This window comes from Rhineura floridana, chromosome 2 (genome assembly GCF_030035675.1).
Source record: "Rhineura floridana isolate rRhiFlo1 chromosome 2, rRhiFlo1.hap2, whole genome shotgun sequence".
Taxonomy (NCBI): domain Eukaryota; kingdom Metazoa; phylum Chordata; class Lepidosauria; order Squamata; family Rhineuridae; genus Rhineura; species Rhineura floridana.
This window is the reverse complement of record NC_084481.1, coordinates 221,709,083-221,736,593: the sequence shown is the minus strand read 5'-3', so window position 1 is coordinate 221,736,593 and position 27,511 is coordinate 221,709,083. Positions and strand designations below refer to the sequence as shown.

General features: G+C 41.3%; 1 protein-coding gene across 5 annotated transcripts in view; it reads left to right on the top strand.

Annotated features, from left to right (window-relative positions):
• CEP170B (centrosomal protein 170B) overlaps nt 1-25,575 on the top strand; it is a 115,315-nt gene extending 89,740 nt beyond the window's left edge. For all 5 annotated transcript variants that reach the window (XM_061612301.1, XM_061612305.1, XM_061612302.1 and 2 more), the window contains exons 14-19: nt 863-1,022; nt 7,510-7,653; nt 12,506-12,594; nt 13,438-13,531; nt 17,726-17,777; nt 19,199-25,575. In XM_061612301.1, coding sequence (XP_061468285.1) covers nt 863-1,022; nt 7,510-7,653; nt 12,506-12,594; nt 13,438-13,531; nt 17,726-17,777; nt 19,199-19,434 — 775 coding nt within the window. In that variant the 3' untranslated portion in view covers nt 19,435-25,575. The remainder of the gene's footprint in view (nt 1-862; nt 1,023-7,509; nt 7,654-12,505; nt 12,595-13,437; nt 13,532-17,725; nt 17,778-19,198) is intronic.
• Nucleotides 25,576-27,511: the final 1,936 nt, after the last annotated feature.

The window sequence follows — 27,511 nt, the reverse complement described above, 5'->3', positions numbered from 1 at the left end:
CTAGTAGCCTTGTACCCAGCATTGCTTGGGAATTCTAAGAACCAAAAAGTCATAATGCAGTTTTGAAATCAGCACAGTTTCGAAAGATTCAGACTGCCGGCCAGAGCTTGGAAAAGTTACTTTTTTGAACTACAACTCCCATCAGCCCCAGCCAGCATGGCCACTGGATTGGGCTGATGGGAGTTGTAGTTCAAAAAAGTAACTTTTCCAAGCTCTGCTGCCGGCTTTATTCAGAGTGGTGCCCAACTGCATCCAACATAGACAAAAACCAGCTCCTTGATCTTAGGAACCAACATGCAAAATTTGGTTACAATATATTTCAATATGTCTGAATGCATAGCAAACATTCCAAAATATATAGCACTGCATGATAGAAATGGTAATACAAGAGCCATATTTAATGTATTATTTTAAAGTAGCAAAAACAGACATGCTACAATGTATTAATTTATTTAAAATGTCATAATTTAATAAATGTAATTGCAGATCTAAATTAGATTGTGAGTGCTTCAAGGTCAGGAATTCTTCTTTCCTGTTCGAGATCTAGACCCCTCAGATGAAAGAGAGGTTAAAGTATGGTGAAGGTGTTTATACTTTCCTGAAGTAAAGCTGTTTTATTATACAACTAGTTCATATTATATTTTGTGGGATTTCAATGTTCAGATCCCAATTTGATTGACATTTTTTGTCTCTTGGAACAGGACATATTTTCTTTTTGTTGGTGTGTGATTGTTTCTATTTGCCTTTCAGTTCTTTCTTGAGGACATCCTCTGTCTAGATAAGATTAGAATGTGGCCTGAGCTCGATTGCTGTGTGTCTGAACAGTCTCTCAGTCCTTGAGTTATCCGTGCTGTTCTTCCAGATTAAGCCAGACCTTGGTGAAGGATGTAGCAATCCTTGCTCGAGAGATCCATGATGTTGCGGGAGACGGAGATTCCCAGAGCTCGTCAGGAACAGGACCAAGCACTTCCCACAGTTCTGTGCCTAACACCCCTGCTTCTACCATCTCAGCAAGGGAGGAGGTAAGAGGGGTGGCTTAAGGCTTGTGAGTTGGTGGGTGCAAGCAACACAGAGAGGTAAAATGAACTTTCATTTGATCAAAGGCTCCCAATCTTACCCCGGCCCTGTTTAGAAAATTCTAAACCTGTAAGGCCCATCTGCCTTTCCCTGCCTTCTGCTTCAGAAGGGGAGAAACTCATACCACACCCTCAAGTCCTCCCAAATTAGTAAAATTAACTTGAAATCACCCTCCTTGTCTAATAGCTACTTCTTTCTTTGGTAGAAAAATGAGGGTAGAACTAGATGTGATGTCAAAAGCTGTTGGATCACATCCCGCTTTCACTGAAATGTTTAGTTACCAAAATTCATCCCGTGGCATTGTCACATTGTACATTTCCCCACTCCCTCTGAGCAGCAACCAATAGTGGGCACCAGGGGCAGGGAAAGTGATGAACAAGATTTGATGCCTTGCATGGGTTTGCTGGTGATAACAGCAGTTCCGTGCCCATTCTTTTCTCCCAGGAACACTTAGTTCCTGAAATGTGTGGCATGACTTCATCACACCACGTGTTTCTCTACTCCCGCTCCACGTGATTGATTGGTTGCTGCTGGATTGCGGTGGGAAGGTGCACAAGGTGATGATGTCCTATCTAGTTACATGCTACAATTTGCATTCATTTTCCTCTTCAGAATTCGCCACAAAGAATTATGAAGCTAGACGCTGGAAATTTGCTGTATTCAAAGTTCATGTCTTTGTTTTGGGATTGTTATATGACATGGTGCACCCCACACACAAACCCTGTCTCACTGAGATTCAGTAACTGGCTAGCCTTTCCACATTATGCCCATGTTTTATTCTCCATGTTTATTCATTTTGCATGCACTTTCACGTTTACAGCTGCAACACTTATCCCTTCAATTAAGGAGGCAGTAAGACCTGCTTCTTCCCAGTTGGACAACTGTTGCCCACAACTCTCCTTTTTATTATTAGTTATGTAGCACTGTTTTTGTGTGTGGCACTTTACAGCGTTCAAGAGGATAGGCCTCTGCCTCCAGAGGCCTGTGGACTAAAATTCAACACAGGAAGAAGAGAGAAGGAAGGGGAGGGAAGCGGAGGCAGGAGTAAACAAGGAAAGAATACAGTCATCTTGACAGACTCCTACTTGTTCAAACAAAAGTATTAGAACTCTTGGACCATGAGGCTATTGCTAATGGGCTGGCAGAGACCACCCCATTACATCAGTACTTTGTTATCGACAATGGCTTCCAGTCTGCTTTGGGGTCCAATTCAACCTCCAAAACCCAAAAGAGCTTGAGGCCAGGATATCTAAAAGTTTGCCTCCTCCTGTATATACCTGCCTGGACCTTAAGATCTTCATTGGAAGCTCTCTTTCTAGGTCTCCCTGTATATTGAAATTAGCTGGGTAGTTACTAGGGAGAAGGCCTTCTCGGTGGTGGTGCCCTGGTTATGGAATGCTCTCTCTAGAGAGGCTTTGCTCAGAGCTTACACTAGGAGTTTTCAGCACTAGGCGAGGACTTTTTTTATCCTTCCAGGCCTTTTAAACTTCATGCTTTTAGTTCTTACAAGTGTTGTGTTTTCAGCTTGTTGGTTTTTAGTGTTGTTGCATTGATTTTATGCTGCTGTGAATGGTTGTATGCTAGCTTTTGCTAATTTTGTGTCGGTGCTGCTTTTGTATCGATTGTGTTAGTTTTTATTGAATTTAAGTTGTGAACTGCCCATAGGGCCCAGTTAATTGGATGGTATTAAATGTGGCTACTTTGCCACTGAATTCTCTTTCCCTTGCCTGGCCCTACATCTCTGTATTTTGAGGCCTCCATTCTCCTGTTGCCCCCTGCAGGTCTTGAGCAGCAGAAGCATGTTCTATCAAGGCAGTGTTGAGAAGAGAGTAATTTCTCTTCTAGTAAAAATAGCCAGCCAAGGGTAAGGCCAGTGCCTACAAATCCAACTCAGCACCTCCAAAACCAAGGTCATGAAAAGTTTAGCAAGTTAATAATACAGCCAGTATGATGAAGTGGTTAGATTGTTGGACTAGGACCCGGGAGACCAGGGTTGAAATCTCCACTCAGCCTTGAAGCCCACCTTGGGCCAGCCACTATCTTTCAATCTAATCTACCTCACAGGGTTGTTGGGAGGCTAAAATGTAGAGGGGAAGAAGCATGTACACAACCTCAAGCCCCTTAGAGGAAAGGTGGGATATAAACGTAATAATAAATAAACACTGTCTTGACCTCTTTACTCACCCTGGACTTATCATCCTAATATACATAAAAAAAAACACCTTAGTTCTGTTTTTATGTTCTTGTGCTGGTTAAACGTAAAGATTTACCAGGATTCTATAGCCCAGTGTACTCAGCTGTTTTTTTAAAAAATTTCCCACCAGATAATAGGTAATGTTGGGATTAAATTACACACTTGCAAGTTTCGTTGTTTGAAGCTGCCAAATAACCATTCTCCCTCTTATCTCTCAGTCTCACATGGATTTTTTATTGCCTGTAAGTAAAATATTAATAGATGTGCACACCCCCAGAGAAATAGATTAGTCTAGGGATAGAGCTGTCTTTGTGTATGTGGTGCTTTGTAGACATGCTTTAGTGCCCCACCCCTAAGATCTGGATGAAACAGCAAAGATTTGCAGGTGGGAGAGAACCCCTTTAACACCTGCTCTCATTACAAACTGCTTTGTTAGATGCATGTGGTTGTTTGTAGACTGTGGGATTTGATTTTGTTGATAGAAATAAAAGATTCCTGCTGGAAAGACTAGAGAAAATATGTTGAAATGCACATTAAGAGCTACGTTAAGATATGATAACCCCAACCTGAACAGTTAGGGTGCAAACCTAACCCCAGCTGCCACCTAGTGGGGCTTAATGTCATGGCAGGATCTGTATCCTTGCTGAGAATGCTGGCTGGGACAGGGGTGGCGGGGGGTGCGGGGACAGGCAAATTGCTGCGCCAGCCTGGAGTCAGTGCAGTGATTGGTCCCAGATCGGACCCAGGGCTGTCATGTGGTGACAGTGGGGCTGCCTCAACCCTTCCCTATCCCCAGACTGCACACTTGGGTGCTCTCTGCCTGTAGCATTGCTACCCACCTGCACTTTTGGTGTGCAGAACAGAGAGCTCTGTGCCAGTGGAGTGATGCTGGAGGAGGCTGGCAGGGCTAGGAGGAGGGATACCCCCGCCCAATCCAGTCTCCCCAACCCAGCATGAAGGGGGTTTGGATTTCCCCCTAAGATATTCAGGTGCTCTGAAAGTGGAAATTGCAAGGGAATAAGGGCTGCCTGCGTCCCATCACCAGTCCAGAAGCAAGAGGGATTGGCAGCTACTGGCAACCTACTTTGGGGGTTGGGAAGATTTTTCCTCCCTTAAAACTAGCTGCTGCCCTGGGCTTAGCAGGCATAACCCCAAAACCCAGATAGGATCCTAAAGTGTTCTTAACAGATGCTCAGGCTGAGAGTTTGGCAGCACTTCAAGAGCAGGGCTTTTTTAGTTTTGTTGTGAGATATAAGAGACATCTGCTGAGTGCCTCTCTATGTGCTCTTGTCCAATTTTGGTGTGTACACACAGCTGTGTACATATCCTGCTCTTTAAAAACAATCAAGACTCTCTGCCACTTTTAAGCCATGTTTTGCATTGAGATAAGCCAAGTTATTTTGCATAACTTTCTGTTTTCTATAATTAATTTTTCAGAAGAGTACCTTAATCATCCATGATTAATTTCTTTTTTTAAAGAGTACCTTGATTAGTAAATCTTGAGTCGCCACAGTGTGTCAAATGAATGAGGAGCCTTGGCTCACTGGTAGAGCATATGTGTTCCATGTAGAATGTCCCAGCATCAATTCCCAGAATTTCCAGTTAAATATGCCACGGGTACCACGGCTGGGAAGGAATCATCATTGATTCAGGGAACTGCTGCCAATCAGAGTAGCTCTGGGCAGGGTGGACCCTAACTCAATATGAGGCCATTTTGTATGTTTGAATGATATGTTGGAACTTTCTGTGATAACAGTGCTGTTTCTTTGATGCGCCTTTTGCTTTCTTAATGACATTATCCTGTATTTTTCATTTTGGTTCACCCTCTCTGTATATTTTTGTATGCAGATTCTCTTAATCTCTCTCTCTCTCTCTGTCTTTGTCTGTCTTCTTCCTATTTTTTTATGCAGATAGCTCACTCATCTTTGCAGGCAGGAATTCCATCTCAGGTGCATTTTTCCATCCCACTATTTTCTACTTTTCTCTTCCAAGCACTCTTAAAGTTAAATTTTATCTCTTTATGACAATCAGTTTGTAAGCCACGGATTTAGTTTTTAAAATCTTGCTAATCTTTATGGTGTTGAGATTCTCTACTTTGTCATTTTTCCTTTTCCTTCTCTGGATTTTCTGATTTTGCCAAACATTAGAATCACATGCATACATTTCCCCAACCTTGTTACATTGTACATTTATTTAAGATTGTGTTCAAAAGGTATATGGCTGGGAAAAGATGCAGTTGGGAACCAATTATTTATTCTTGCTCCAATGTACCTCTGAATTCAATACATTTTTCACAATATCTATATGTCATGTTTTATGCACATATACTAAATATATGCCATCTATGCCCTCTGATTTTAGGCTTTTCAGAATGTGTATTTTTTTGGGAGGGGGGGTTAACCTGATGGCCCAGCTCCAAAAGCCAATGTGCCTGCCATGTCTGGCTCCCCTATGTGTGCATGTTTGATGGAAGTTGTGAATAGAAAGCCTACATGCCTACAGCTGAATACACAGGTTGAGCTCAAGACATGCCACTGCATAAGGTGAAGGACAAGACAGAGAAGCAGAACGGACTGACAGCTGAATCTTATGACTTCACCACTAGTGACAGTGCACCCAGGGTCTGCAGGTTAGATTAGGGGGACACAGCAGACTGTGTGATACATAGCTGCATGTTCCAAGACCTTGCTGATCTTGTGCACCCCCCTTCCCACAGTATCTACTGCCTAAGGCAGCTGCCTCCCTCTGCCTAATGGTAGGGCTGGTCCTTTGCGTGTAGGTAGGTTCCTCCATACAATCAAGAACCCTGAACAATTTGGATCCCCAGTTGCTTTGAGGAACCTACTTTCATATGATTGTACACACATAGCCTTCCCATTCAGACTGTCCACCGAATAGACAGAGATCAAGGAGGCAGAGCCTGTGGTCACTGGGTGCAGTCCCATGTATATAGTGAAGGTGTGGAGGGGCATTTTTGAAAAGCTCCGTCAAGGGGTAAGGATTGTATGCCACCGAGTTGATGCACAGAATAATCTAACTATGTATGCACTATTCATACATTCCAGCAAGCATATGGGAACTGGGGTAGGTGGGTGGGCTGAGCACTTTAGCCAGTTCAAATGTGATGCAGGGATGGCCAAATGGGTTCAGTTTTTGGTTTCTCTCAGTTTCTCATTTTTCCAAACTTGAATTCATTTTTCCTCATTTCCATTTCCCGTATATGATTTTTTTTTAAGCTGCATAAAAGTTTGTAGGCAATTTGTGTGCATTTCACCAAATATGCATGTTTTATAGAACAATTTTCCTTAATATAATGCTTTTATGTGCATTATTTTCACAAATATCTTGCACATTTCCACTAAGGTCCCAGGCTATGGTCTTAAGGAACCAAAGCCAGCACCCTGCTGAAGCTAAGCAGGCTCAGGTGTGGTCAGTGCCTGGATGGGAGACTGCCTGGGAACCATATGTAAGCTGCCTTGGGTTTCAATCATGAAAAGAAAGGCGGGGTATAAATGAAATAAATAATAATAATAACATACACTTTTTGTATGCATTTTTGTTTGGAGAACTGCATTGCAAAATTTAGGGAAATGTTGAAGGATAGCCGTGTTTCGGTTGGTTATTGATTTGGAAAGTGCCAGTTAGAGCCTTCCACATTAAAACTGCAAGCTGAACAAATTTCTCTGCCACCTCTAGAGTGTTACAGACATAAGAACAGTCTGGGAAAGTATGGATTAATTGAGTAGTCTGTTGAGTAGGAAATGGTATGCAGAATGCCTTATGCTGCTAGATTGTTCTTCATGTAAAATTTTAACTGAAGCTAATGAGAAAAAGGCTTCAAGATTTTGGAATGGCTAAGTGTCTGGCTAGGGCAGAAAAGAGATGTGACGTGGGGAGCTGTTGAAAATGGTGCTGCATCAATATAGGATTCTCTCCCACTCACCCTGTGATGTGACTTCACATTATGAGTTTTCTTCCAGTTGCAGCCAGTAGTGTTGACCTGGCACAGGAAAACTTGCTATGTGATGTCACACAGAGGGTGTTCCTGCGCATTAGTGAGGGAAGAATTCAAGTTGGGACGTCATTTTCAGCAGCATCTAGTTCCAGCCTAAATGAAGCAATACTGGTATTAGAGGGCAATACTGTATTTGGTTGTTTGCTTTACCCTATATTTTTATTCCTCTCTCCTGAACCGTATATGCTGTCAAACATCTTGTCATTCATTTTATGTTTTAAAGCTGGTGCAGCACATACCAGAAGCAAGCCTGAACTACCAGAAGGTGCCTCCTGGTTCAACAGGATTCCATGATTTTGACCAAAATATGAATGACAGTCGAGAAGAGGATCCCACAAAAAGAACAAGGATGAGAAACAGGGAAGAGGTAAGTTGATAGCAGTATAGTAAAGCAAATGCCTATGTGTCTGGGACATGACCATATAAAGCTGCCTGATTCTGAATCTGACCATTGGTCCATCAAACACAGCATGGTCTCTGGCTGGAGGTGACTGGCTCAAGTGGAGATCTTTTCCAGATCTGATTCCTGAGGTGCTTACTGGAGATTCCAGTGATTTGACCTGGGACCTTCTGCATACAAAGCATGTGCTTTCTACCACTGAGCTACGGTCCCTCAATCACCACCACCACCACTCCCCATGGCATTGCCTGGGATGCTTACCTAAGGTTTCATGGGGTTGATTTCATGGTTATTATTTCTTGGTGAACACGAGCTAAGTTTGATAGGTGGGTGGGGCCACCTGGCATAATGGTGATAAACCTGTCAATCACCTGACATCACATAATACACCATTCTGTGCAAGCCCCAACAATCAGCTGATTTCCGGGGCTTTCAAAAGAGAAATGGTTAACTTACCAAGAACTATTAGAAAATGTGCATGGTGAATATATAATGAAAGAGAGAGAACAACTAATAAAGGAAGGATATAGTTCACAATGGTTTGCCTATTTACAATTGTTAGAAAGATTTAAAATGGACAAGAAAATGTATGGGTTTGAAATAAATAAATCTGATTTTGAAATAGGTTTGTGTACAAATGATGAATGTATAATTGCAAAAATGTATAAATTTTTATTAAAAATGGACATGGAAGAAGAACAAGTAAAAGAGTGTATGGTTAAGTGGGCGAAAAAATTTGGTTATAATATACAAATGGATCAATGGGAAAATATGTGGAAAAAAGGTTTGAAATTTACATTATGCTATAATCTTAAAGAAAATTTTTATAAAATGATGTATTGTTGGTATATGACTCCAGAAAAGTTGTCAAAAATGTATAGTAATGTTTCTAATGTATGTTGGAAATGTAAACAACAAGAAGGATCTTTTTATCATATGTGGTGGGTTCAGAAGAGGGCAACCAGAATGATCAAGGGGATGGAGCGACTCCCTTACGAGGAAAGGTTGCAGCATTTGGGGCTTTTTAGTTTAGAGAAAAGGCGGGTCAGAGGAGACATGATAGAAGTGTATAAAATTATGCATGGCATTGAGAAAGTGGATAGAGAAAAGTTCTTCTCCCTCTCTCATAATACTAGAACTCGTGGACATTCAAAGAAGCTGAATGTTGGAAGATTCAGGACAGACAAAAGGAAGTACTTCTTTACTCAGCGCATAGTTAAACTATGGAATTTGCTCCCACAGGATGCAGTAATGGCCACCAGCTTGGATGGCTTTAAAAGAAGATTAGACAAATTCATGGAGGACAGGGCTATCAATGGCTACTAGCCGTGATGGCTGTGCTCTGCCACCCTAGTCAGAGGCAGCATGCTTCTGAAAACCAGTTGCCGGAAGCCTCAGGAGGGGAGAGTGTTCTTGCACTCGGGTCCTGCTTGCGGGCTTCCCCCAGGCCCCTGGTTGGCCACTGTGAGAACAGGATGCTGGACTAGATGGGCCACTGGCCTCATCCAGCAGGCTCTTCTTATGTTCTTATGTTCTTAAAATTATTTTGGGCACAGATAGGTAGGATGATGCAAAAAATCTTAAAGATAAATATTCAGTCAAAACCAGAATTTTTTTTATTGGGTTTTATGGATAAACAAAAGGAAAAGAAATATGGAAGAATAATATTATATATGATCACGGCAGCAAGATTACTATATGCACAAAAGTGGAAAATGGAATCGATACCAACAATGGAAGAATGGCTATTGAAATTAATGGACTTAGTTGAGATGGACAAATTGACATGTCTTATTAGAGAAAAAACGACAGATACATTTCTTAAGGAATGGAAGCCTCTTTTGGACTTTTTGTTGAAAGAAAAAAATGAAATGATGATAATGGGATTTGACGATTAATTAAGATAGACTTTGGAAAAAAGTGAATTTCGTATGTTTTAGGAGACAGGTTTGATATATATTATATACTTATAGCTGATCTGTAACAAATCGGAAGTCAAGTTTTTCTTTTTATTTTTTGTTGTTGTATTGTTTTTGTTGTATTTGTATTTGTTTTATAAAAATTTGAATAATAAAAAAATTATTATAAAAAACAACAACAAAGCACAGTGCCCAGGGCTTTGCAGATGCTACTGATTAGTGGTGCCTGCAAACTGCCTTTCAATCTAGCCATGTCTACCTGCCCCACACCTGATGTCATACATGACATCAGGGGTAGGGCAGGTGGGTGCGGCTTGGCTGAAATGTCCTGGTGGCCCAAATGGGGAGGTCTAGAGGGCTAATTTGGCCAATGGGCTGGAGGTTTCCCTCTCCTGGCATATGCAGTAATTTAGGATTAGCACACCAATGTCTGTTTTTACTCTGTTTGGAAGCCCCGGCCAATTTGGATGATAGTCAGCTGGCTGAAGAGGAAATGATCCTCACCTGTGCCATCAAAGCACCTTGAGAACCCAAGGCAGTCTTTGGGTTTCCAAAATCTCTCACACTTTCCTCCCAGTCAGATCTATCAGAAGTAAAGAAAAGAAAAGAAAGAATTTCCAAGGAACCTTCTAGAATGATGTGCCGTGGTGGAAGCTGTTTTTAATAGCATCCATGTGAGTGAATGAATAATGAATTTATTACGGTCACAGACCCATAAAATTTAATACAAACAGAATAGATTATGTAAAAAGATTATACGTAAATTCACAGAAGAGACAAGAGGGAGTTATTATTTACCATCTGCTTCCAAATTTCTATTGGATAGAAATTTCAACTGAAATTGGATAGAAAAGCTAACTTTTCAGTAACATAAACAGAGTCAACACTTCAACTGCAATATATTAGAGTTTCAATGTGTCTTCTGGGTAGAGTTCTTAATTTTAAAAAAATTAATGATTTTGATTCGATTTTAAACAATTTCCCATTAAACAAAGTAATAAATATAGAAAAGACAACAAAAAAAGCAAATAACTGCATATAGGGATGGGGTGGGTGGGGAAAGAAGATATGGGATTGTCCAGTAATCTTGTTAGTAACATTGGGAATGATTTATATATTACTCCATTTATATCCTCCAAGGAGCTCAAGGTGGCAAGTAAGCATGGTTCTCCCCCTTGTAATTTTATCCTCACAGCAGCCCCATGAAGTAGGCTAGGCTGAGAGGCAGTGACTGGCCCAAAATCACCCAGTGAGCTTCATGGCCAAGTGGGGGTTTGAACTCTGGTCTCCCAGTCTGACACTCTTAAGTACTACACCATACTGGCTCTATTGTCAATTTCTGTCACCTGGTATGGCCTTATGCAAATAGAGCCATATATGGAGTCCAGACACTGAAGAACTTTCCTTCCTGCTCTTGTCTTTGGAAAGCTGCTTTCTCATATGCTGCCAATGTTTATAATACAAATATTTTGACAATTGGAGGCAGAGAGCATTCCTCCCAGTACTGAAGCATTAGTCTTTCTGCAACTATTGATGCATGTAGAATCGCTGTCCCTCCATCAAGTCCCATAAGCGACAAGATATTGTTCAACAAGATCATTGCATCCATAAACCTTGGGGATTTTTCCAGTATGATGAGTATACATTGGTATGATCAGTATAACATGAGTGATGATCTCTGAACAGAACAGTGCCACCCCCACACAGGACCAGACCATATGAATCAGTGACACCTGAGATGCATCACAGGACCAACATTTTTCCACGCATGAAATGAATTTTGGAAAAAGGTGATAGAAGGTGTGTGTGGTCCAATAAGCTCTAAAAATAATTTTTTGAGGGTAGAGTTATTAATGAAGAGTCTGCCTTTCTCTGGATTCCCCAAACAAGGGAATATAAAGGGGCATGACCAACAGATGCCTTGTGATGGCAGCAAGTGCTCTGGCTCTCCAGCTGGCAGAAATGGTGCGAAGCTTCCTAAGCCACCAATAAACGCGATGGAAAAACTACAGGAAGGGTTGTGGCTCAGTGTCAGAGCATCTGCTTTTCATGCAAAAGGTCTCAGGTTCAATCCCCAGCATGTCCAAGTAGGACTGGGGGGAGAACGCTGTCTGAATCCCTGGAGAACCAATGCCACCCAGTAAAGACAATACTAAGCAAGATGGACCAGTTGTCTGGCCTAGTATAAGACAGATTCTTATGTTGATGATGTTTGTTGTCTGCAGTTTTTATAAAGTTTATGAAGCTTTATAATATAAAGTATTTGTGTTAGAAATAATAGTTCTTTTTTTAAAAAAAAATCTATGCCTGATTTAATCAGGTCATCTTTTTAGTTGATCAAAACATTTTAATTCATGGATCAAGAATCTGCGGGCCTCTCGATGCTGTTGGGACTTCCACTCCCATCAGCACCAGCTAGCTTAATTAGTGGTCAGGGATTATGAAAGCTGTTGTTCAGCATTAACTAGAAGGCCACGGATTTCCCCATCCCTGTTTTAATTTAAACTTGTTGATCAGTTTAAACATTGTAGCCCTTTTATGATTTTTTTTTTAATTATTCAGGAAGCATCAGCAAATAAGAAATGGTTTGGGGAGTATGAGTGAACATTGGCCAGGATCCCAGAAAGTCCCGCTGTATTGGCAAAGCTTCCCATGCAGCCATATGGATCCAGGCCATCAGAATTTATCAGATAACGTTATAATCTACCAGTGAAATGCTACAAAAAACTTTATTCCCTCCCTATATCTGTAACACAAACCAGCGCTTCCGGTGAAAAACATCATGAATAATTCTCCAGATGCAGAGATGTAACCCTATTGTAGTATAATGCATCTGTACTCCCCAACTTCCACTGAAAGAAATGCTCCCATTGTGGCCTGTTTCTGACTTTGTGTTCCAGGTCATCTTTGACAACTTGATGCTCAACCCAGTGTCCCAGTTATCGCACACCATCCGGGAAAACACAGAGAACCTGGCAGAGAAAATGAAGTGAGTTGGTTGCCCTCAATCTAAACTGCACAGTGGTCGACCTGTGGATCCCTATCACACTTTACCTGCTCTAGAGGAGGGCATTATTGATTCATTTAGCTTTTCACATGGCAGAGTTATAAATGGCAACAGTGTGTGAGGGGGCAGAGCTGCTGCATTTGCTGGGATGGTGGCAGGGCAGGGTGAGGCGGTGGGAGGTTGGGGGAGTTTCAGGTTGGTGATGTCCGTGTCTCTGAATGCAGTGCTGGCAGGACACCTGTGCAGGCCTTTCCCATCCACCCCTCCCACACCACCGCTGCTTATCAATACTAGTTTCTGTTCAATTTCAGTGACAATCAAGAAGGGAAAGTATGTGTCTTGGTTAGGACTGCAACCTTTAGGTTACAACTTACTAGGGAGCATTTTTCTGCGTTCCATGTTGGCTGTGGAGGACTGAGCTTCTTCTCTTCTGCAGTCAGCATAGAGATGCAGGCACGTGTGTGTGTGCGCACACGCGTGCATATTGCAGGTTAGAAGCTTTTGTGGGCTCATTTAGAAGGCTGGACAGAAACCACCACCCCTAACTTCCGAAGGGCAGGATACCCAGAGATGATGACCTTAATGCACGGGCAGGCAGATGTGGGAGATGGAAATCCTTAAGCCTTCTAGATGTTGTTGGACAACAACTCCCATCATCCCCAACCATTAGCTGTGCTGGTTGGGGCTGATGGGAATTGGAATCCAACATCATCTGGAGAGCCACTAGTTCCCCATGCCTAGTTTATTACTTTATTGGAAACAAGTATTCCTGAGCATTTTTTTTTTACGTTTTGACAAAATAATTATTTCTGTGTTTTGCATCAGAATTCTTTTCCAGAATACTGAGCGGACGTGGGAGGAGATGGAAGCCAAAATTAATTCTGAAAATGAAGTGCCAATACTAAAGACCTCAAACAAGGTGGGGAATTTGTTGTTATGTGCCTTCAAGTCGATTACGACTTATGGCGACCCTATGAATCAGTGACCTCCAACAGCATCTGTCATGAACCACCCTTTTCAGATCTTGTAAGTTTAGGTCTGTCGCTTCCTTTATGGAATCAATCCATCTCTTCTTTGGCCTTCCTCTTTTTCTACTCCCTTCTGTTTTCCCCAGCATTATTGTCTTTTCTAATGAATCATGTCTTCTCATGATGGTTCCAAAGTAGGATATCCTTAATTTCCTCATTTTAGCTTCTAGTGATAGTTCTGGTTTAATTTGTTCTAACACCCAATTATTTGTCTTTTTCGCAGTCCATGGTATGTGTAAAGCTCTCATCCAATACCACATTTCAAATGAGTTGATTTTTCTCTTACACGCTTTTTTCAGTGTTCAACTTTCACATCCATGCATAGAGATCGGGAATACCATGGTCTAAACGATCCTGACTTTGGTGTTGAGTGATACATCTTTGTATTTGAGGATCTTTTCTAGTTCTCTCACAGCTGCCCTTCCCAGTCCTAGCCTTCTTCTGATTTCTTGACTATTGTCTCCCTTTTGGTTAATGACTTTGCCAAGGAATTGATCCTTGACTAGTTCAATGTCCTCATTGTCAATTTTAAAGTTACTTAAATCTTCTTTTGTCATCACTTTAATCTTCTTGACATTCAGCTGTAGTCCTGCTTTTATGCTTTCCTCTTTAACTTTCATCAGCATTCATTTCAAATCATTACTGGTTTCTGCTACTAGTATGGTATTGTCTGCATATCTTAAATTATTGATATTTCTCCCTCCAATTTTCACACCTCCATCTTAGTCCAATCTCACTTTCCTTATGATGTGTTCTGCATATGGATTAAACAAATAGGGTGATAAAATACACCCCTGTCTCACACCCTTTCCGATGGGGAAGGAATCGGTTTCTCCATATTCTGTCCTTACAGTAGCCTCTTGTGCAGAGTATAAGTTGCGCATCAGGACAATCAGATGCTGTGGCACCCCCATTTCTTTTAAAGCATTCCATAGTTTTTCATGATCTACACAGTCAAAGGCTTTGCTGTAATCTATAAAGCACAGGGTGATTTCCTTCTGAAATTTCTTGCTCCATTCTATTATCCAACGTATGTTTGCGATAGGATCTCTGGTGCCTCTTCCCTTTCTAAATCCAGCTTGGACATCTGGCATTTCTTGCTCCATATATGTAAGAGCCTTTGTTGTAGAATCTTGAGCATTACTTTACTTGCATGGGATATTAAGGCAATAGTTCGATAATTACTGCATTCCCTGGGATCCCCTTTCTTTGGAATTGGAATGTATATTGAACGCTTCCAGTCTGTGGGCCATTGTTTAGTTTTCCATATTTCTTGACAAATTTTAGTCAAAATTTGGACAGATTCAGTCTCAGTAGCTTGTAGCAACTCTGTTGGTATGCCATCTGTTCCTGGTGACTTGTTTCTTCCAAGTATTTTAAGAGCAGCTTTCACCTCACATTCTAAAATTTCTGGTTCTTCATCATAAGGTTCCTCCGTGAATGAATCTGTCATCCTTGCATCTCTTTTACAGAGTTCTTCAGTGTATTGCTTCCATCTTCCTTTTATTTCATCTCGGTCATTCAGTGTGTTCCCCTGTTGACTATTCAACATCCCTACTCTTGGTTTACATTTCCCTTTAATTTCTCTAATCTTTTGGAATAGAGCTCTTGTTCTACCCTTTTTGTTGCCCTCTTCTATTTCTGTATAATAACTATTGTAATAGTTCTCTTTGTCCCTACGTACTAGTTGCTGTATTGTTGCATTTAGGGTTCTGACTATGTTTCTATCTCCTTTTGCTTTTGCTTTCCTTCTCTCTTTAACCATATTTAAGAGTTTCTTCAATCATCCGTCGAGGTCTTTCTCTCTTTTTCACTAGAGGTATTGCCTGTTTGCATTCTTCCCTGATCATGTCTATGATTTCCCTCCATAGTTCTTCTGGTTCTCTGTCAACTAAGTTATCCTCAAATCTGTTCTTTTATTTGATCTTTATATTCTTCTACGATGTTATTTAAATTGTATTTTGGCATTATGATTGCTTTGTTGTTCTTCTTTAGCTTTACTTTGATTTTCAATATTACCAGTTCATGATCTGTACCACAGTCTGCTCCTGGTCTTGTTTTCACAGAAAGTATGGAACTTCTTCATCTTCTGTTACCAATTATATAATCAATTTGATTCCTATATTGACCATCTGGTGATGTCCATGTGTATGGTTGTCTTTTCCATTGCTCAAAAAATGTGTTTTCAAGTAACAAATTATTGGCTTCACAGAATTCAAAAAGTCTCTCTCCTGCTTCATTTCTATCTCCTAAGCCCCATTTCCCCACAATTCCTAGTTTCTTCTCTGTTCCCTACTTTTGCATTCCAGTCTCCCATGATTATCAGCACATCTTGTTTTGGTGTGTGATCAATTTCTTCCTGTACTTCTGCATAAGATCTCTCCAGTTCCTCTTCCTCTGCACTTTACGTTGGAGTGTAGACTTAGATGATGGTTATGTTAATAGGTTTCCTGTTTAATCTCATTGATATCACTCGCTCAGACCTTGTGTTGTAGCTCCTGATTGTTTTTGCTACATCACTGTTAAAGCAACCCCGTTTCTTCTTAATTTACCATTTCCTGCATAAAATATATTGTAGTTGCCTGATTGAAAATGTCCCATTCCCGTCCATTTTAATTCACTCATGCCAAGTATTGTAATGTTGATATGTTCATAGTGTTTTTGTGGTAAGAGGTATTCAGAGGTGGTTTACCATTGCCTTCCTCTGAGTCTGGGTGCATCTTAGTCTGGTGTCTCAGCTTTGACCATTCCGCCTTGGGTGCCCCTGCTAGGAGTCTAGCCTCTTGGTCTAGACTCTGGATGGTATTGCTCTCTGCCTCTTCAACACTCTCAAACCCCTCACCACATTAAGGTGTGCATCCTAGAGGGGTAAAAGGATTGCTTTTACCAGAAGTCTTTATTGATCAAGAGTCTTTATTGCACTTTCTTTCTTTCTTTCTTTCTTTCTTTCTTTCTTTCTTTCTTTCTTTCTTTCTTTCTTTCTTTCTTTCTTTCTTTCTTTCTTTCTTTCTTTCTTTCTCTCTCCCTCCCTCCCTCCCTCCCTCCCTCCCTCCCTCCCTCCCTCCTTCCTTCCTTCCTTCCTTCCTTCCTTCCTTCCTTCCTTCCTTCCTTTCTTTCTTTCTTTCTGACATGCAGTTTGTGTAGGACATTACAATCAATGTAAGGGGGGACATGATAGAGGTGTATAAAATTATGCATGGTATGGTGAAAGTGGAAAAGTGAGACGTTGTTCTCCTTCTGTCATAATGCTAGAACCTTGGTCCATCTAATGAAATTGAATGTTGGAAGGTTCAGGACAGACAAAGGAAAGTACTTCTTCATACAGTGCAGAGTTAAACTAGAATTCACTCCCACTAGATGTAGTGAAGGCCACAGGCTTGGATGGCTTTAAAAGAGGATTATGCCAGTTCCTTGCAATCACAAGTGGGGAAAGTGCTGTGGTAGGAGGGTGCTCCTTGTGGGCTTCCCGTAAGCATCTCTTTAGCCACTGTGAGAACAGGATGCTGAACTAGGTGGGCTCTTATATGCATTAGAATGTGAATTTGAGGCTGAAATTTCTAAACTTGGCTTTGTTACAGATTTTGGATTTGAATTTTGTTTCCTTTTTCCTTTATTTATGTGTTATTACATTTATATCCAGTTCTTCCTCCCAAAAAGGAGCCCAGGATATCAAACAAGAAATAAAACACTAAAAACATATTTAAAAAATCTTAAAAACAAAGCATCTTTCAAACAAAACAACTTAAAAACAATTTCAGTACAGATGCAGACTTGGGATAAGGTCTCTAAAGGCTTATTGAAAGAGAAAGGTCTTCAGTAGGTGCTAAAAAGACACCTGGAGTAGCGTTGCATGGTTGCTTTTAAGTTTCAGTGGCAATGTCTGCACACTTGTAGGGTCACAAAATTTTGAGTTTTGCTTCTACTGGAGGTTGAATGAGTATATCAGTTTTAGAAACTGCCCCACTGTGGGAGGTTGAACAGATGTGGAGCTAAATATAAATTGCTTTAATTTATAGAATAAACAATATATTTCTTTTAGTTGCTTGAATGTTTGAATCACTTACTCTGTTGCTCTCTATTGCTAGGAGATCAGCTCTATTCTGAAGGAGCTGCGCAGAGTCCAGAAACAACTTGAAGGTTTGCTTTATTTTGACTTCCCTGTTTCGCTTTCAGTATAGTTGATTTGCATTAAATACAGATAATTATACCAAGAGCTAGAGTAGCTAGTATTGTTGAGACAGTGCAGAACAAAGATCACTGAGAAGGATGGCCCCCTTGGGCTCTAGGCAGGGGGAAGGACTGTAGCTCAGGGGTAGAGCATCTGCCTTGCATGCAGAAGGCCCCAGGTTCAATCCCCAGCATCTCCAGGTAAGGCTGGGAGAGATTCCTGCCTGAAACTCTGGAGAGCTACTGCCAGTCAGTGTAGATAGTACTGACACAGATGGACCTATGGTCTGATTCAGTATAAGGCAGCTTCCTGTGTTCCAGTGGACACTAGTGTATTAGGATTAATGGGTCACGCCCCACCACCCAGCTCCCTCCTGTCTGCTTTCTTATGTACAACTGGTCCAGGGGGTGGCACTGCCTTTCAGCCTCCTCTCCCTTAGTAGCAGAACTCAGCAAGGAGGAGGACAGGGAATTAGTTGGCTCTGGCTCCATTTTCTGTGGGTCTTTCTGCTTTCCATCCCAGCAATCACAGTAGGGACCAGCCAGCAGTGGCTCCAGGTGTAACCAGATGGGGAAGATATGGATAACCTCCTCCAGTTTGCCTTAAGTCATCCCCTGGGGCACACGGTGTGTGCCTCGTTCACTGCCCTTTGTGATACATAGTCATGTGGATTACGTAAAGACATCACTTTGGGGATATTGGCATTTATTTATTGTACTTATATACTGCCCCATAGCCGAAGCGCTCTGAGCGGTTTACAGTAACTAAAAACATTAAAACAAATATACAAATTTAAAAACACATCTTTTAAAAACAATTTAAAACACAATTTAAAAATTTAAAACAATTTTAAAAAACACGCTAAAATGCCTGGGAGAAGAGGAAAGTCTTGACCTGGCACCGAAAAGATAACAGTGTTGGCGCCAGGTGCACCTTGTCACAAAGATCATTCCATAATTTGGGGGCCACCACTGAGAAGGCCCTCTCTCTCTTCTTGCCGTCCTCCAAGCTTCCCTCGGAGTAGGCACCCGGAGGAGGGCCTTTGATCTTGAACGTAGTGTACAGGTGGGTTCGTATTGGGAGAGAATCCTGACCATTTAAGAGGCTGCATTAGGATCTGTTCCTACATGCATGTTTGCTGAATAGCCTCAACTTCAAGTGAAGATGTGTGTGTATGAAAAAGCTGTCAGAGATCAGACACTACAGACAGACCTTTCTTATCATTTGGCATAAAAATAAACAGATGCCATTCACGGCTGCCGTTCATCAAGTGCCGAGTAACTGGGTGTTGGCATTGAGTAGAATATGTGTGTATGTGAATCTTCAGTCCTCTTGCAGCTATATAATCCTGGCTAATGGCAACCGTGCTTTCTCCTCTCCTTTTCTGCAGTTATAAATGCCATCATTGACCCAAGTGGAAACTTGGATGTGCTCGCCAATAATAAAACATCTGTGACACCACAATCTGCGGCAGCTAAAATCAGAACTGCAAATAACATTTCTGGGTCCGTGTTGGAGGCATTGTCCCCTGTCAAGAAGAGAAATTACACTCAGAAATCAAACTTTGGCTCTGCTAGCCTGCAGGATGCTACATTCATTCCGGATGGGGAGAAATGTGTGATCTAATGAGAACGTTTTCTGTCGCTTATCCTCTTGTATGTCATTTGCTGTTGCGTTAGTATTGTGAACGAGTGGTTGTGGGCAAGTCCATGTGGAGCAGTTGTTTAGATTGCTAACACATTGCACAAAAGAAAAAAGGTACAATCTATGCTGTGTGAGGGTAAGTGGCAAGCCTATGTATATGCCTTTTGAGGAAAGCAAAAAGTGACTAGCACTGTGGAACCACACATGTTCAGCATAAAGGCAGACTCTGATTTTTAATAGAAAACAACCGACACATAACTTCTCCAACGTGCCATAGCAAACAGGCTTTGTGTATTCTTCACTCTGCACTGCCGAAGCTCTAATATGTTCTTGTATTTAGCCTGTTTATAGCTGTCCCTTAGTTGTATAGAGGCTCCGTTTTAAAAAAAAATGTACCTTTTGGGCTCCAGTGGGTGGCTGGTGCTGTATATTTAATTCTAAATACAGGTCGTTAAATGGTTCTGCCAGGATTTTCAGTGCTTGTCGTGTGAGCAAAGCGGTGTGGAAGTTTGTCTTTCGGAGATCCAAGAGCTCTTCAAAAAGAGAACAAACATGACATTAAATCATCCTGCTTCCAATTGTACAGCTTTTCTGCTGGGAACGGGTAATAAAAAGTGCAGATGATGGAGAGACAGAGATTTAGTATGCATTTTTTGGTTCCCCTTACAATAATGCAGTAAAAAAATAAAAAATAAAATTCAAATGTATAGATCTAGAGGAGGCAAATCAATTACCAGGTCAGGATTTTGTGTAGCAAGGTTGCCAAATTTGTATCGTTTCGTGAGAGTTGCTTCATAACAGAGTTTTTACATGGTCAGAATGTCTTTTTAATACAACCCACAAGTCTCCTGTTTTGCTCCATATAATTCTGTAGGCACTAAAGTGCAAGTATTCCATGTCTGGGCAATTAAGAGTTATAATCATAAACCCCACCCCAATGCTTCTAAATCTCATTGATGTGAATAGGCAATTTAAGAGCTTAAGAATGCAGCCACTTTTTGCACTGGTAGGAGTCTGATATTGAGCCAAGCTCCATATCCTCGCCAGCTCCAGAATTTGGGGGGGCTTGGGCATGATGTTCTCAGCCTGCCCTCCCTTAAGCCAATAGGGGTGAGGCATGCAAACTGAGAACTCTCTCCTACTGCCTCCAACTTTCTCGGGTGCCCCATGCAACTCTGGGCTGAGTCAGTGGGCCTTTCTGCTCCAGCAAATGGCCGGTTTCTCTGCCCTCTGCAGCTGGCTGCAGAGCTGGAAGATCACTCAATGCAGGCGTGGCAGCTTCTGGTCTCCAAAACATAGGCTGGAGATAATACAAGGTGTGACAAATAATGATGAGATTCCCTGCCTTGTTTTGATCACATGAATGTGGATTCCAGGAGTCCATCTTGGAAGCATTCCATCTGATATTTCCATAGGTGGGTTCATAGTACTCTGGTACATTATTTGCTCCATTATTCCATTGAGTATGTTGCCTCAAGCATTCCTACCAAAACGGGGATTTGAGCTAGCAGAGCCCTGTGAGGACCCAAGGAAAACAAGAATGATGAATTTATTGCTCTTTTCCCCACTCTCAAAGCATCAGGTTAAACCTCAATTCACTTCTAGCACTGCTGCCATCTTGTGACTGTTGAACCCAGACATGTGAACCCTTTTGGCTAATGAGAAATAAAGGTGTTACGTGGCTGGCTTCTAAATACAGTATTATTAGTATAATATTTCCGCCAACATAATCCTAGATAATAGCAATTCTGAAGCATACACTATTGAAAACACCAGCTTTTTTATCATTAAAAGAAATGGTTTCTCATTTCCACTTGCCAAATTAGTGCTGGTTGAATGGAGGGCAGGGAAGGCACATTTAACTGTTGGAAGTACTTGTTGAAATGCCAATTGGCAAAGTGATATCTTTTCTATTACAAAATTCCTCTTCTTCCTAAGTAGTTAACAATATATATATATATATATATATCTTGTCTTTATTGTGGAAGGTAAGCAGGTTAAATTCAGTTGAGATGTAGATGTTGTATGTAATCTTTGTCAATGCCAGTGACTTCTCCAAGTTTAAATTGTGCTTGGCTTCATGTTCTGAATTCATTAGAAAGGTCATAGTTGTCTAATGCAGAACATGTGCTTTGGGTGCAGAAGGCCACAAGTCCAGCCCCTGGCATCTCCAGTTAAAATGACATCAGCTGACTCAGGAAAGACCTCTGTCCTCTGAGATCTGGAGAGCCACCGCTGGCCAGAGTAGACAGTATCAAGCTAGCTCAGCCTCCCCCAACTTGGGGCTCTGCAGACGTTTTGCCTTACAACTCCCAGCAGCCCAGCTGGATTGGGCTGATGAGAGTTGTAGGCCAAAACATCTGTAGGCTACCAGATTGAGGAAGGGTGAGCTAGATACAAGCCACCTTCATCTGTGATTTCTGGATTCCTTTTAGAAATTGCTTCTATAGTCTAGAGATGTCCGCTGAATTATGTGTACTTAAAAGCCCATGCTTCCTGCATTAGTTTGAATGGGATGGAGGAAGGAAGGAAATCTAAGCTACTAGAGCTATTTTCTGAGAATATCTTGAATGTTTTTTTAAAATAAAGGAGTGTTTGCTAATACCAACTCTGACACGGTAAATAAGGGTGAAAGCAGGTGTTCATTTGCTAGGTAACTGTAGCAAAATTATCTTGATGATCCTAGCAACTGGTAAGAAGAATTTTACTACTCCCATGCTTCGTTAGAGGTGCAAATGTGTGGTCAAATTCTCTTTGCTGCTTGCCAGGGTGATTCTGATGACTGACTTATGAACACATGGACCCAGTGATAACCTACTGTTTTGTAAACGGCTATCTATATTCATCCTAAGTCGGTAAAATGGTGGACAAAAATCTTTTACACTACCAGGTGAATCTGTTGTCTATTTTTTTGAAAATGAATGGAACTGAATGCTTTTCTTTCAACGCTTGTTGGTCTACTGATCTCCAGTTTTCTGTAGATGGTGGCTAATAATAATAATAATAATAAATTTTATTTTTCAGCCGCCTATCTGTCCGGGTTAGGGACACTCTAGGCGACGAACAACAAGAATAAAAACAATCCATATACATTAACATAATCAAATTTTAAGCTAAAGAAACCATCCGTTAATTCAATTGTAACATAAGTTAATCTGTCCCAATCTTGTAGGCCTGCCTGAACAGCCAGGTCTTCAAGGCTCGGCGATAGGTGGCTAGAAGTGGGGTGGGGGTTACTGTAGGTGGGAACATACTGGATACCAGGGGCTTGGGGGTAGTGGATGAAGTGTGTGGATGTATTCAGTAGAGAAGATGGCTAGTTTATGATGCTGGATTTTAAAAATCATGCTATAAGATGGGAGAAGGTAAATTGTTCTGGCAATGAAAAAAAATAAGGCAGCCTCCATAAGTTTTTCTAGCTGCTTGTGGAAGATCTATGTTGTCCAATTGTTTTGGGTTTATTTGTTACGTAGAATGTATTTTTCTTAGATAACTTGGGTTGCAATCCAATACACACTTACTTGGGAGTAGATCCCATTGAATCCAGTGGAACTTACTTCTGAGTAGACATGTATTGGATTGCAGCTTTGGTCATGTAGCTTAAGATAACATAAATGTTGCTGTTGCTGTAGATTCACACAGCAAAGATTCTCAACTCTCTTCCTATTTAAAGAATGATCCAGTTACAGACTCACTTATTTGGTTTCCCCCTCTTCAGTTCCATATGATAGTTGTTTGTCAACTCAGTTGTGGATGCATTCAGCCATGTTGAGGAAACATCCTCTTCAGATCCAGACATTTAGTAAGCTAAATTTTTCATGGCTGTGAAATCAATAAAACTGATAGTGGGGCACACCAAATTCACCTCAAGATATGACTAAAGTGGCTTTCATACGCTTCACAACAGACTTATAAGAGTCTATAACCTGGTAAACGGTTGCCTGTATCCACTTGTTTTTGGCTTGATAGGGTTTTGCCTCACCCTTGATTCACTTCTTCAAGAGTTTTCCAGAAATTATTGAACTTACTTCAAATGAGCAAGCCCAGAGGAGGTGGTTCAATCACACAATACCTTCACTTCCACAATTCTTCACCATAATCAAATAAAGAAGCAACAGAACTTTGTTTTTTCCAGGATCAAGTATAAATATTCTCTTTCGAGATACCACTATAATTGTTTTTCACACATAGGCTTAGTTTGAGCAAACAGAACACTCTTGGGTAAGTAGCATAGTATCTGTCAACCTCTTGGATGTCTACATGTGGGCGTAATGTTTGCATAGGGCCTACAGATGTAGATCCAAACTGCATGATTGTTACTTACAAAAAATCTGGGCAACGATCCCATCATTCAGGTCAAAGTATGAGGTACTTTGTGTGCAGATATGCTAGGCAGATATTACATTTATGTGTGAATATCCAGAGTCTCCAAGCCTCTGGATTGCAAACTGTGGTCCTGGTTTCCCACTGCATGTAGCATCATAAGTTAGTCCAAACTGAGCCTCTTTATCTAATATTACAGTTTTTGCCTGTATCACATCACATGTAGTTAAGCCAAAGAGGAAGCCACATGACTCTGAACTCCTTCAGCATAATGCATACATAAGTTCCCAGTTTTTTGCTGCGTACAATTTGTTAAGCCTTCATCCTGATACTTTTTGAATAGTCCCAATCACATTTTCTGCAGGGTTTTAACTTTCTTGTTCATGGTTTTTTTCTTTCTTTGACAATTTTGAGGTTACTCCATTGGTTCAGCCACTCCTTTCTGTTGTTCTATGTATGTGTGGTATTGAATGTTTTGTTTTTATATTTGAATTTTTAAGTTAAACATATATATTTGGCTTGTAAGTTTCAGAAGAATAAAAAGCCCATATCCTGTTGAAATTCAATGGCAATTTGGGTATCTGGTTGCCTCAGGATTCTTTCTGAAAACTACAGCTTGGTTCTATAAGTTGGGGAGAAAAGTGTTAAAATATCACATTCTTGTTGTTTTATGAGGGAATGAATGTAAATCCAAGAGAGAACAACGTGTCATACTCATGCCACTGATGACAATAAAGCTGAATTAAGTGGCAATTCACAGGACCATTTTTACCAGGTCAAAGTCTTTGCACAAGTTTGAAATGTTCTTTTTAAACAGTGCAGCTTGCATCCAGATGGTGGGGCAAGATGGCTGAGTTTCACTCATGCTTAAGTTTTTTCACGAGGTATGCTTTCTGGAGGTATGGTCAAGTGAGCAGTGACCGAACATATCCATTTTGGGGGGCGGGGATGGAATCAGCTTGTGTTGATATCAGCCTGAGGAAAACTTGCCCTGCAAATCAGCGCTGGTTGCTGTATTCACACATTACAGGTAAAATAAGGTTTGCCACAGTGTGTGTTCTCAGCAGGGAGCTTCAGCCAGTCACAACACTCTGATGGGTGTATTAGCTTAGTATGCATATTCCTCTCACACACTACATTTTTGGTACACACTTAATAGGTCTAAGGTGTACACCTAAAATCCAATGTGTGAATGGCCCTGGCTCATCCCTAATTGATGTTTATGGATAACTCACTTTAAAAAAAAAGTACAAGTGCAAGATGCTACTGATTTTTCATTTTGGTAAATTGAAGCTAAGTCTGTCTTTTTTGACTCCAGCAAATGCATATGTTTTTCCAGCTGTAAAAAGTACATTAATTACCTGTTCACTTTCTAATGTGCCCCTTGCTGAATTGTGCCTAACTATATGCTGTTGTTATGCTGCTGAAAACATTTACTGTTGTTCAACCTCCCCCCCCCCCAAAAAAAACTGTTCATGGAATCATCCATCCCATCTGCATGTGACACAACTGCAAGCTGGGCTGTATAGCAGAAATTCAGCTTTGTATAATGCAAAACTGTTTCAATGACTTGTCTTCTCCATTTCAACACTTTCTTTTAAAATTCTGTGTATAATTTTAAAATTCATAATTTCTCACCCAGTCCATACATAGCGGGGCTTTCCCCTCCCCTCTTTTAATTTTTTAAAAAACATGGTAATTTATTTTATTTGGTTGATAGGCAATTTATCTGTACATTTTTGTTCCAAAGTGATGTTGTGGATGTCTTTAAAAAACAAAATAAATGGTTATTTTATATAATTTTATCATAAATTTGCTATAATAAATCATTCTTCTTTGTCTTCCACGAGATGGGTTTGTTCCCCAAGTATAATTTCTGAAGTCCTTTCTGAGTGTCTTAACTTTACAAAATTAAAGTAATGCTGCAAAGAGAATAAATGGGGAGAAAATATACTGTAGTTCTGTGAAGACAGTCAACTCTGGATAAAAAGTAAACTAGGGAGAGGGGTGATATGAGGATCATGGTTGGTGGCCTTGTCCTCTATACCAGAAGTGGGGAACCTCAGGCCCAGGAGACAAATGTGGCCCTCCAGGCCTCCCTATCTGGTCCCCAGGACTCGCTAGGCCATCCCTCCTCTCCACAAGCCATGCTCCTCATCAACCCTGCTCCGCAACCTCAGTTGCTTTCGCCTGGCTTGGATGTGTCCTGGGATTCTGATACAGGGGAAGCTCATTATAACACATCTCACTGTATCATAGATTCAGATATACAGTACAGCAGTTTCATTATAACACAGAACCCCTTTAACGCAGGTGCAGCCTTTGTCTCCCCCCCCCCCCACACGTTATAACAAGCTTTCACTGTATTGACTCTTGCTTGCCAGGATGGAGAGGGGTGTATGTGTGTCTGGATTTTGTGTGGTTCAAATGTGATTTTTACCTTTTTGGCAGGCTACAACTATTGCTCCACCCACTTTTCCCTCTGACCCTGCCCACCTCTAGAACGTGGTCCCAGGAAAGTTGTCCATAAGGGAATGCGGCCCTTGGGCTGAAAAATGTTCTCTACCCCTGCTCTATACTAATAGCAAATTTATTCTCCAAATATGAATCCTTATATAGCCAAGATTGCATCATCAGTACACTAGAAGGCACCACCGCCAGGCCTAGGAAGAACTCCAAGGCTTGCAGAAATATGTACAAGTGCCCCTGTAAGGGAGGAAAGAATTGCAAAAGTACTCCAAGGCTCAGTGGGCATGGAATGCTGAATGACTTGGGCTATGGATAGTGTGTTAATGGAGGTGAGTGTGTGGAATCCTGAACATGAGCACTCCGTGCTGCAATACTTTGTTGCAGGTCCCACTTTCCTCTATTTCTAACATTCAGGCTGTCAGTACTGTTGCTTATGTAGCCAAAATGGCACCACCCATGCACAAGAGAGAGAGATCCATGGGTTTGTGGCGTAATGCTTAGAGGCAGCCCTTCCCAACCAGTGTGCCTCCAGATGTTGTTGGACCACAATTCCCATCTTTCCTGACCATTGGCAATGCTAGCTAAGGCTGATGGGAGTTGTGGTCCAACAACATCTGTAGGCACACTGGTTGGAAAAGGCTGGCTTAGAGTGTTGGACTAGGACCTGGGAAACCAAGGTTTGAGTCCCCATTCAGCCATAAAGCTCACTGGGCGAACCTTGGGCCTCTCAGCCTAATCTACCTCACAGGGTTGTTGTGAGGATCAAATGGGGAAGGGAGAATCATGTACACCACCTTGAGCTTGGAGTAAAGATGGGATATAAATGTAAGGCATAAAATAAAAGCTTTGAGGGAGAGAAAAATCAGCTTGATGAGGATTGAGCAACACGAGATAGGGATTTCTCAGTGGTGGCTCCCCAACTGTGGAATGTTCTCCCCAGAGAGGTGCTGTTGGTGTCATCGCTATCAGTCTTTAGGCGGCAGGTAAAGATGTTTTTATCCACCCAAGCATTTTACTCTTAATTGGTGTTCATCTTTTAGTTGGGCAGGGTAGGATGTGTCCTTTTTATGTTATTGCAGGATGAGCACTTACTAGAAAAGGTCTTTAAATGCAAAGATGTACAGTAGGGCCCCACTCATATGGTGGGTTACGTTCCGGACCCCCGCTGTAAAGAGAAAACCGCTGTAAAGCAGAACTCATTGAATAGAATGGTGCATGATGCCCGAAAACCTCCATAAAAGCGGAGCAAGCACCGTATGAGTGGAGC